Below are 12,506 nucleotides of genomic sequence, written 5' to 3'. Positions count from 1 at the left end.
TAAAAAATGTATTTCTTATTAAGCTATAAAAATTGTTTTTGCAATGTGCGAATCTAAAAAGAGGCCACAAGACCTCTAAAACAGATCCGGGTGAGTGGGTAGGGCGGGGCTTTTAATGCAATATTTCATTATTCCTGGACTGGCACCAAGCATGAGACTGATCACATTACATTCATGTAACAGATGATCAATATACGCTGAATTGGACTTGTCAATACAGTGCCCTATGCACCACCGGGTGAGAAAAATGACATGATGATGAAAATAAACAAAAACACATTTCTTTTTTTTCTTTTTTAATTAATCCTAGTGGTACTACAATATCGATTTACATTTCCAGATATTTATACTATCGACTTTCAGCCAATTTTAATTAAAAACATGCAAATATTACTTCATTGATTAGAGGATGCTTTTGGCTATTAATTATCAACATATTGGTCGAAATTCAAAACTTGTGTCATTCACCCGAAATTTACAAAACACCATTATCCAGCCTTTTATACAAATAATTATCCAGGTAGGTAAATTTTAGACGATCATTGAAGATAAATTGAGTCAGATATTGGTTCTGACACTGACTTAAGTGAAAATATAATAAATTTCATGTGATTTTTACTCTTTAATAGTAGATAAACGTTCTGACGAAGAGGATTTAACATCGAAACTTACTCTAAAATTAGTGGTGTTATAAACTAAACAAATTAATTACAATATAACACAAAGTAAATTTTTTTTTTATACATAAAACAAATTATTTTACTGTTCTTCATTGAACTCTAACACAGGAAGACTTTTGGCTACTTGTCCTGCCAGCGCATATTGTTCAGACAATACTTCTGCAGTTAGAGTGGCTATTTGCTTGTAACGGATGTTGATTCCATGCACTTTGATTGCATGATTATTTAGATTCACTTTGTATGTAAATGATAGATTACAGACCTGAAAAATAATACAATTAGATTTTTATTTTAATATTACAATGGAGTACAATTTTATACAAGTTTTATAAATAATATGGTGCATATACCAATATATTAACATATTACAACAGAGATGAAGAACATTTAAGAGAAGGTAATATAGCAGTCTAGGCATCTACACGGCTTATGACCTGTCAATGGCTGGTTTAAGTGGCCACTTTACACACTGTGTAACATTCACCATTCTGCCCATATTTGAACATCTATATTCCTTCAATTCCTTTATCTGTTGATGTTTGTGAAGATGAAGAGCTGAAACCTTTATTTATGCGGGTGAGATTCATCTAATTGAATTATTTCACCTACATACTGGGCAACATCTGAAAATGTTATTTTTTCTATTTCTATACGTCTTCATGGACCAGGTGGATTTATCAACAATATTTTGAGTCTGTCCAAATTTTTGTAGACAAGGACTGGATTAACATATTACAACAGAGATGAAGAACATTTAAGAGAAGGTAATATAGAAGTCTAGGCATCTACAGGATAGCAAAATAAATTTTTGCTAGTATTACTGGAAGGATTTTGTCATTGGTTAATTTCGTTTGTCAAATTTATACTAACATTGGAGAAATAATAGCGTATAGAAATAATAGCGAAATAAATGTCAGCGCATTTTTATAGATATATCTCTACTTAGACCAGTTCTAAATTAAGAGCAAATATTTTTGATAGTATTTTTTACTTTGGAATGAATATTGTTAATAACTTACCAAAAACATTTCTTTAACCGTGGCCAGATTTAATAATTTTCTCGTTAAAATACTGTTAATATTATTAATGCATTTTATTATGTAACTGGTCTTGAACCACATGTAAAAACAAAATAATCATAAATTACATATACAAATATTTAATAAATTATATAACTTACATCACAGGCGTACGGTTTTTCGCCAGTATGGATGAGCATATGGGTCCTGAGGTGATGCCTTGCACCAAAAGCCATACTACAGATATCACACAAGAAAGGTTTGAGACCAGCATGGACCTTTTTGTGTCTTGTCAAGTCACATTTCTAGAAAATACATTTTTAATAGACATCTTATAGCAAATATTTTCCTGGAATATCTTCAAATGATGTTTCCATTATTCATGCATGAATATTTTTATGCTTTATACACTCAACATTATATGTTGTTATTGCTTATTTCAGAATGTAGTCCAATTATGATTATATTTCAAGTATGGACGAGGTCAACATTTAAGGCGCACGGAAGAAATACGGTAGTGGGAATATAAACAGAACAATGTTTATAGAAGCTCAACCAGGTTGTGTCACAACACACTACCGCATTCCTTTCGAACGCCTCGAACTTTAAAACTTTTCACAATAAATGTCTTTGTTGCATAGAATTACATCATTAAGTATTGATGAACAAAGTAAAACTTACAGCGATGAACTTTTTGGGGCACAAATTGCATAAAAATGGCCTTTCTGCTTTGTGGATGAGCATGTGTCTGAAAAATAATTAAAGGTGTAATAATACAGATATTTACATAAAAATATTCAAATTAAACATCACACATATTTATAATCCTAAATTGATACTTAGTAATAACATTTTTAAAACCAGTTATTGTCATTTTAATTTATGGATCATATCTATTTAGGCAGCAATATGTGTCAAAATCATAAAAATTGGCGGCCTCCGTGGTGTAGTGGTTCATACACTTGACTCTCACACGGAAGGTTTTGGGTTCGAATCTCAGTGAGAACACAAAAATTAAATTTGATTTTTCTCAAGACTGGGTGTACTGTGCTATAATTCACCACTGTAATTGGGCCTCAAACCCTGTTGTGGTGCAAAAATAAATTTTAAAAAACATCTATGCATCGTCACTGTGCATCAGGCACTGCATTGGTGCACTAAATGTGTGGTTTCTCAATCATCTGTTACATGAAGGTAGCGTGATCGATCAGTCTTACACTGCTGGTGCCAGTCCAGGAACAGATTAACAGGATTTAATTTTTCAAAAACTTTTTTAGTCAAACATACTTGTCCAGGATTCTAGTTTTATTTTGCCCAGACATTGACACATCTATTGGTATGAACTTACATAGTATAAAAATATAATTTCTTCAATAACTTATCTTACCGCAAACTTATATGTTGTATATATAACACTTATACAATAGAACCTTATTAAAGGCAGAAAAATCCACTTATGAATTACAAACCTTGTACATAAGCAAGCTAAATAATAAATGCAACTCACATATAAAAAAAAACATTCAAAAAATGTTGTATACATTATTATACTGTGACAAATCACAATATATCAAAGCTTCATGCATACAAAAAAGAAGACTTATATTCTACTTTACTATAACAGTAAAACCACTGTTTTATGTTTTTCAAGGGAGCAACAAAACAAAGTGTTAAACCAAGGAAAACGCTAAAGTGAGGAAATGAAAAACTGAAGAAAAATCGTAAAAAAACTGTCATAATTGGGGATTATTACAATGTGTGTTTTTTTTAAAATAAATTTTTAAAAAACATTTTTAAATAATTTTATGTTGGTACTTAACCTTAAAAACATGAAAATAAACATTTGATTTTCATAAAATGCATACAATGATTTTTTCCCTAAGTATTGGGAAATTTTATTTATATGGTATCACTTTTTTAGTATGGCACCACAGAATTTCTTTAAACTGTTAAAAACTGTTTAAACTATCTTCTTTCCATATTATGTCTATAACATAAAAATATTTCTATTGCCAAATTTTTTAACTTTCTGCATAGTAATTTATTGATGTACAGGCTTTATTCTTCATGCATCAACTGCATGTCACAATTTAGTAAGATTTCTAAATTAGACACTTAAACAAAATGGTCATTTACACTGAATCTACTTTGAATTTAGTTAGAGACACAAATTTACAATTTTTTTTGTTTACCTTGATTTTATTCACCATTTTGGGTAAACGCGGCGGCGCGCGCCTCGGCGTCTTTTTACAGGTCGAATGAGTTTCAAAAAATTTTCAACATAAAACCGGGGTTATGAAAAACATCAATTAGGGGATATTTCAATGAGACTGTATGGAAAAAAATAGGACCTAAACATTTCACCGTAAAAAGCCGAAAAACTAAAAATTGAGGAACGTAAAAACAAGGTTTTACTGTAGTAACCAGTATTACACGATTTTGAAAATTGACCCGGAAAATTATCAAATGTGAGTTGTGCTATGATTAATGTGGTAATAGACTATTTATGAAGACAATACCAATGATTATCAACTTCTTCATAAGTTACATGACTTGAAAGTACAGTAGAACTCCATTTATCCGAATGCCAGTTATCAGGATTGCCAAAGATCAGGATCGTTATCAGTAAATAAAAAATAAAGGAGATGTTAATAACAAATAAAAAAGGGGGCTGACGACCAGCGCGTTTCTTCGTCAAAGCAATTAACCTTGCAGGATATGTATAAGTTTTTATGTGATAACATCTTGCACTTATTATTAATCCGGATAATTGTAGTTGAACTGTAGGCAGTGACTAGGTTGTAGCCTAATCAGAATAAAATTAAGTTTTACATATTAATTATACAAAATACCTGACAACCGATTTATTGAAGTAAAACGCAGCTCCACATATTTCACAAATTTGGTCTTTGGTACCATTATGCCTCTTCATGTGCATATCGTAATAAGTCTTTATGTTGAAGGACTTTTTACACGGTTCACATTCAAATGGTTTTTTATCTACAACAAACAACATTATTATACACATATTTATTTCCTAAATAAATATTATACTACTGCATGTTTTACTAACAATGAAGTTACTAGATACTATTTTTTAAATATATTCAAATTATTAATTGAATCGGCCTTCACTTTGTAAAATGTCACTATAAATTATTATGAAAATAAAACTTTGTTATTATTGTTACACAATTTTATTATTTTACAAAAATACTACTACAGTTTTGGGAGAGAACTCCTCCCATCGACGGGTGATATAAAACTTTAGTTTTATAAGACTTATAAAAATTTTATATTGCCCGTCGATGGGAGGAGTGCTTTTCTGAAACTGTTATAGTGTTTTTGTAAAATAATAAAATTGTCTAGCACTAATAACAAAGTTTTATTTTCATAATTTTAAAATATATTATTTCATTTTTTTCTCCTCAAATGGGAATATCACATTATTACGCTGTGTACAGTTATAGTTTAACAGTTGTACATAATGTAAATACAAAAAAAATGTATCTATCTGTACCTATCTATTATCCATATTTTCAAAAACAGTCATAAAAAGATTGAATTAAAATAATTGAAACACATTTTTCAAAGGCATTTTAGTGAGAAATATTGAAAATTATACCATACCTCCATGGATAATCATATGCTTTGGCAGTGTGTATGTCAATATGCCACATACGGGACAAACCATCTTTTCCTTAGTACGAGTTTTGTGTTCGGATATTTCCGAGGTCGTTTCAAGGGCACAAACCCAACCATCATCGACACCCTTCACTTCTATAGGGAAGCCCCCCGAAAGTTTTTGGTTAGGTTTCTGGGATTTTCCAGTTTTTTTTGTAATTCCAGGTTTCTTTGCAACGCCGCCTCCATATTTTAATAAATTTTCGTAGTTGTCAAAATTTTTAATGTGACCTTAACAAAATATTGAAAAATAATTATTAGTAAATCAACTATATTTTAGGTAACTATATATAAAATAATTCCATATCATCATCTCATAAACATTTTCCATCTCTTGAATTATATTAAATAGGTAATTACAGGCAAATTGAAATTAATATACAGGTAATGCCTACATTTATATTTAAAATTTACATATGAACCATATTTTGACTATGCTCCAGTTCTCCTAAGATTGTCCGGGTTTATCTATGCATTTGAGAGTGACCAATACGGCAACGACTTCTTCTTCTTCTTCGATGGTGATACAGCCCAGATCGAGCCTTGGCCTCTTTCAACTTTCGCCTCCAATTTTGCCAGTCTTAAGCAGCCGTTTTCCAATTCGCAACTTGTAGAAGCTGTGCTGCATCTTTTTCCCACCTCCTTTATTATTTTACTATGTGATCATCCTTCCACCTCAGCTTGGGTCTTCCGATCCTTTATTGACCCCCGGATTCCAGCCATGATTCTCTTAGGTACTCGCGTATTTGGCATTCTTTGCATGTGTCGAACCCATCCCTCTCAAACTGAGCAGTTTTATGAGTGTTGAGATACTAGGGGCTTTATAGATGCTGTACAATTTGGTATTTTGCCTAATGCGCCACTCTTCTCCATCTTCCATGGGATCACCGATTCGGTGAAGAGCTATCCTTTCAAAAATGTCCAGCATTTCAGCGGACCTTACTGTCAGTGTCAGAGCCTCGCATCCATAAGCCACAATACAGTCGGTCTTGTACAGAATAATCTTAGTTTTCCTGTGGGCGCTTCGGGACTCTAACACTGGCAGAAAAGAGAAATATGTTCTGTTGCCCGCCGATATCAGTTTCTTTATCCTATTGTTTCCTCATTACATTCCGTGAGAAGAGAGGCCAAGTAGAAAGAGAGTTATTAACTGTTAACTGCATGCTACCTCTTGCTCAGTTGAATGGGTTTCGGCTTTGAATCATAAACTTTGTTTAACCTTTATTGATCCTTAAACCCACCTCATGTGCAGCCGTTTCCAGAGAATTGAAGATTTTCTGACAGCTGTTGAATACGGTAACGACAGTCAGTCGCATTCTATTATTCAGTTGCACTGCACGCCTTTTTTCCCACCTTCTCCAGCTATTTTAAGACAGATCAACCAGTTTCGCCAGTTGAAAAAAATTAAAGACCACAGGCAATGTTATTGCAATATTTAGTATCGACGTTTTTATTAATAGTTGTTACCGCGTAGTGATTCTAATATGCCGAATTGCATTAATAGAAATAAATATGTACTGTGTTTACATATTAATATACATAATAATGAAATTGATGATTTTGTACTTCTTATACAAGCGTCTCTATTTGTGTGTTCGCCATATAATATGAACATATTGCCGGTATGTTATAATATTTTCATTTTAAAACAAAACATTGCTTTTTTTTAGAAATATACTAAATATCTACACTATACGATAAAGAGATGAGGTGGTTAAGAGAGAAGAAAAGAGGGAGGAGAAAGAAAAAATAGGAAATATTCAGGTAGTGACATTTCAATTAACACGTAGAAATGAGTAATTACAAATCTTCATGTATAAAGACAACAATTTTGAAATCAAGTTCATGTAAGTTTGGCGATTATTATTTAAATTATTTAAAAAATCATCAAAGGGTGAAAATATTCATTAAAGAGGGGGTATGAGGCGTGACAATGCGCATTTCATAGTTCATTCTTACAGTAATTATATATATAGTATTTTATATGTATTAAAGTGTGTTTTAAATCATTTTGAGTCCACATGAATTTTTATTATGTATTTTGTACATTGATGTGTCATAATATTAATATAACTAATATAATCTATTGATTCGGTATAAAAGAGTCCCGACCTAACACATAACTTTCAAGCAAGTCGGTACATGAAAATTAATAACTGTACAATAATGGAATTACGTTTTTTTTTCTTTAAAATAAAAAAATTCAATCAAATCCAACTGCAGCATGTCAAATTATAGGAGAAAAACATAATTTGGCTTACATATTTTTCCATCATTTGGTAAAATAAATATCTTCCGATTTTTTATTGGCACTGCACTTTTACGGCTGAATTTTTTTTCATAATTTTCAAATGTTATCAGCTTTTTTTTTCCAGCAAAGGTCTGAAATGGTGATGGAGATTCCTCTTTTTTTATTTTCTTTCTGCTGAAATCATTAGATGGTTCATAATCTGAATCTCCATCAGACCCAACGTAGTCTTCAATGATAAAATCATCCTATAAAATAAAAACATTACCATGATAGATTATTAAAATAATGATTATTTCATATAAAATAAAGACATTTGTGTATTAATAGTACAGAAATAAGATACCGTTTTCCGAGACAAACGTGAGTATATATTATTGTTATCAAAAACATATATTTTTATATACAATATATATAAAATATAAACAAATATATATAAAATATAAATAAATATAAACAATAAATTTAATTATAATAAAGTTTTGGATATGCATAGAAAATTAACCACCATCAGGTATAATTATAAAAACTGTGTAGTTTTGCCCGGCCGTACAAACGTTTTATTAATAACTATTTACCCAATTAAATCATCTATGAAGTAAATGTTGGAACATAAAAAAATACGCATAATCCCTGTAATACAAATAAAATATAATACGACAGGGATGTTTAAATAAGAAATAAACATGAAGGCCTCTTCTCTCATACAATTAATCCTTTACAAAATAAACAATATAATATATGGGTAGTGAAATTTAAAATATGGTTAGGTATTCTGTAAAGTGAACACAATGACCGAATAAAGTGAAAGAGGAACTGAATAAATTTTAAAAGTGTCATTTTACGCCAGTCTTAATATAGAATAAAAACAATTCCAGCAACAAAAGTACAGAGCAATCCAATGAGTTGTTTTTTTTTTCCTTGCATATAAAATACTGCTGATCGAATTTTTAAAATACATAAACTAACATTTCAAAAAAACAGGGAAAACACGACAACTGCAGTAGAGTATTAAAAATTAGGCAAAAACCACACACTTATCATGCCAGGTGGACACCGCAATGTAGTACAAAACATAGACAAGAAGTGTTAATAAGTTGATAAATATATTATATGGTACAACAACCCAGAAAAAATCTTTATCAGTTCAAAATATTTATTGAGATATAAATACATAAAACATTCAATTATTATCCTGGGTACAGCCGTCAAAACTGTGTCTCTCATTAAAAAAATTACAGCTATCCCCTAATTATAACTGATGTAATTAAATTATGTAATTATATGGCAGAGTACAGTGAGGTCACATTATTTTTATTAATTATCATTGTTTATTATTTGGAAAAAAAAAGAATAAATAAACAAATAAATATTGCATCCCTACAAAAAACAGTCAGCAAGCAAAGTGTCTCAATACGTTAGTCAAATAAGATTAACTTCAAACTATCAACTACGGTTAAATCGCAAATGAAATCTTCAAAAAATGAAGAATGTTATGTGTCCATATCGTCGTGATTATAGAAAGCTAGTGGTGCCAAAAATGCAAAATTGACTTTCTTTTATACTTGATCTTGAAAAGAATTTATACTCCAGGTTTGAAAAAAAAATATATATAAAACTAACTTCAGTATCAAAGAATATACTTTTGTACTTAACACCGTCACAATAGATCTTCACAGGTCACAGTGATGTCAGGAGCTTGCTACACTAACCCCCACCTCTAAGAATAAGAACTGTTACCGTGCAAATACGTAATGTATGCCAAGTTAAGATGCAGTATAATAATATGACAAATTTGATTGATTATTTAAAATAAAGGAAATAAATACCTCCATGATATTATCAGCCAAATTAATCTTCCGAATACTCGTATTACAGATAGCGATCTCTCCAACACTGTCCAATATGGAGAGACTATCCACTGAGGGAGGATGCTCTAGTAACACTTTTGTATCTAATTTCAGCTTCAAATCTTCAACATCATGGAAAATAACTTTGTTTTTTCCTTCCGTATCTGGCAGGTTTAATAGAATGTTATTTGACCTGGGGACATGAATATTACATACAAAATATAAATTATTCAAAAAATAAATATTGGTCAATATCACATAGTCACATACAACAAATGGTTGTCAACCAACCAATTGACCGACAAAATTGTCACCTGAGAGTAAAAAGGTTATATCTGCCAAAAATAAAAAGTTGAGATTTTAAGTTTAAATAATTCCTTCTTGATTGAATTTTTAAAGATCAGGTGGCACCTAATTATAATTTTAATTAAATTATAATTAAAATAAATTAAAAAATATCTAAGGCGGTAAGGCATTTATTTATTTATTACTTACTTATTCATATAAAGATACATATTACAAAAAAAAAATAATAACGTAACCCTAACTCCATGAGGTCTAGGGCCCTGTGTTGAGTTGGGATATAACATAATGAAAAGTGGGAGCAGGCATATTATTAAAGAATATTAAAAACAAAAAATATTACATGAACATCTATTTTAATAAACATCTGGACAAAACGAATTTAATTCATTCTGGCATTCAATCCTCTCTGCCTACATGTAGACAAATAAACATTGCCTTCTGTACTAGATTTATAATAGTATGATTATTAGTACATAATTATCATAAAAAAAGAAAACAAAAAAGAAACAGAAAACTTTAACTGTAGTGATAATATTTAAGGCTATTTTAACATGGAAAATAGTGTATTGTGATTTAGGAGCATAAACTTTTTTTGGATATCACCAGTATAAACTACTGCTAAGGAAAGTTAATATATTTATGTAAGTTGTGAGTGTGTTAATAAATCATAAACATTAATTCAGAGATTGTTTTAGAAGCCGTTTAAAAGAATAACAGATCAAAATACATATATGCAAGGAATAAGAAAAATATATAAATAATTTGTAATTACTAACTTTTCGGCAAGACTCCTAAACTTGTAGGAAAGTTCCAAGTTCCGCAGACATTCAAAGCAGATTTTATTAGGGAGACTATCTCCTAACCTCACCTAGAAAATAACATTCCTCATAACATAGCTCATTGTTGATACTTTCAGGGCAGCAAGTTTTATTAAATTCCGTACCTTTAAGTTCGCACAAATATTTAGCATATCACTGTATAATAAAGTGCCGTCAGGAGTACATCTCTGAAATAGTGGCAGCATAATACTATCAGGTTTTAAACATATTCGACAAACTGGAAGTGCCATCTCGCTATTTGTTAAGTTCACTTATGATAACGCGATATTTCATGAAATCATGGCCGTTTACTATTTAAAAAAACATGATACATATAACCGATATTAACGAAACGAAATCGAACAAATTATAAAATTGAGCTCCACAATAAACAACTGGAACAAGAAAAAAGCCAATAGCGGACAAAGTAAATGTTGACAAACGTCACATATCACCGGACAATAGATAATAATTGACTCTGAAGATGGACATAGACAAAGGTAAAATGTTTGGGTAGCGTTCCCTTACACGACGCACGAAGCGTTCGAATAACTACATCGAGGATCAGAAATTGTTAGCGAAACAATATTATTTTAATACAAGAAAATACGAGTACAACCTGGTCAAAAAAATGAAATTTTAACAACTAAATAAAAGAAAAAAATCCACATACGGATAAAATAAAACCTTAAATTTGTTGCAACAGTGCCTCAATTATTAACGTCATCTTCATCTGTGCATATCGAGACAATATGCTTGTAATAGATTTGAAGAGTGGTGTTTTAATTTACAAAACGATCATATGTCTACACATAAATGACTGTTTTTCCATTCTTTTTTGTGTAATGAAGGGGAAATGAAAAATATACAAACTCTTCGAAATAAGGCGATAAAAATTACATTCAAAAGAAATATGTATTTTTATTTAGAAATAATGTACAAAAAACTGGCTTGCACAGTAAAGCAGCAAATAAAATATAACGTAGCAATCTTTATACATAAAATTATTAAGGGGATGAATAAAATAAAATAAATAATCTAATTTAATCAATAATATCATACATATGAAACAAAAGATAAAAAAAGACAAAATTATCAATAAGGGAAAAAACAGAATCTCAAAACTTATTGTACAAGGAATTGAAATTGTACAATGAGTTACTTCAAAAAATACAAGAAGTAGAATGAATTGAATTTTGTAAAGTTAATTTGAAAAAATATGTTCTAGAGAAGTTTTGATAAAACATATTGATGTGAATAAAATTTTGTATAGTTTTTAAAATGTTATGAACTAACTTAATAAATCATTAATAAATAAATTAATACTTAACTTCTGTACTAGTATTTGGTATCTGTAAGTCAATACATTATATCTACTTAATATCATCTCGACATCGTATGAGCGAAATCAACCAATGAATGACCCCAAAGATTTAGTCCGCGTTCCTCACTTTATTAACATTTAAAATAGTTCTCATTTATATTTTAAAAAGGCCTCTGTGATAAAAAGTGCCTAATTAAAAGCAATTATAAACTCCAATAAATCCCAATTCAAGCAATAAATGCTCGCTTAAACATTGTTTTTATATGACTTTTGACAATAATTACCTAGAGGGTATACATAATTATCGTCTGTATTAATCTATTGAGCAAAAATAGAATTAAAAAATAGAATAACTTAATTTATTTTTCACAGTGGTAACATTTTACGGCTAGTGGCTCTTGAATGTTAATAGGGCAACATCTAGCCAGTCACTGCATTAAGCCACAGACTACAGGCATTAAGCAACTCGTTTTCAAAACTGACAGTTATGTCGGAATTCATTTCGACTTCAAAATTTGCTTATTTCTCTGTAGAATTTTTAATAGAATTTAAAAAAAAAAGCTCCAACCTCAGAACG

The 12,506-nt window shown here is 30.3% G+C and overlaps 1 protein-coding gene across 1 annotated transcript; it reads right to left on the bottom strand.

The window, feature by feature from the left end:
• Positions 1 to 279: 279 nt before the first annotated feature.
• On the bottom strand, positions 280 to 11,051 carry LOC148285553 (uncharacterized). Its single transcript, XM_088223597.1, has 9 exons — positions 10,731 to 11,051; positions 10,564 to 10,655; positions 9,461 to 9,674; positions 7,645 to 7,879; positions 5,330 to 5,614; positions 4,552 to 4,699; positions 2,381 to 2,447; positions 1,861 to 2,004; positions 280 to 942 (listed from the first exon to the last, which is right to left on the bottom strand). The coding sequence occupies exons 1-9, from the start codon at positions 10,854 to 10,856 to the stop codon at positions 760 to 762; spliced, it is 1,494 nt and encodes a 497-aa protein (XP_088079723.1). The 5' UTR covers positions 10,857 to 11,051; the 3' UTR covers positions 280 to 759.
• Between the last annotated feature and the right edge of the window lie 1,455 nt (positions 11,052 to 12,506).

Source organism: Micrasema longulum, unplaced genomic scaffold (genome assembly GCF_059751315.1).
Source record: "Micrasema longulum isolate JH-2025_06_02 unplaced genomic scaffold, ASM5975131v1 h1tg000024l, whole genome shotgun sequence".
Classification (NCBI taxonomy): domain Eukaryota; kingdom Metazoa; phylum Arthropoda; class Insecta; order Trichoptera; family Brachycentridae; genus Micrasema; species Micrasema longulum.
The sequence above is the reverse complement of the archived record's forward strand: the minus strand, read 5'-3'. Positions and strand labels throughout refer to the sequence as shown.

Coding starts and splice junctions, on each gene's coding strand:
- LOC148285553 (XM_088223597.1), bottom strand. CDS start 10,856: ATGGCACTTCCAGTTTGTCGAATATGTTTAAAACCTGATAGTATTATG. Junction 10,656..10,730: donor ATATTTGTGCGAACTTAAAG/GTACGGAATTTA, acceptor GTTATTTTCTAG/GTGAGGTTAGGAGATAGTCT. Junction 4,700..5,329: donor GCATATGATTATCCATGGAG/GTATGGTATAAT, acceptor TGTTTGTTGTAG/ATAAAAAACCATTTGAATGT.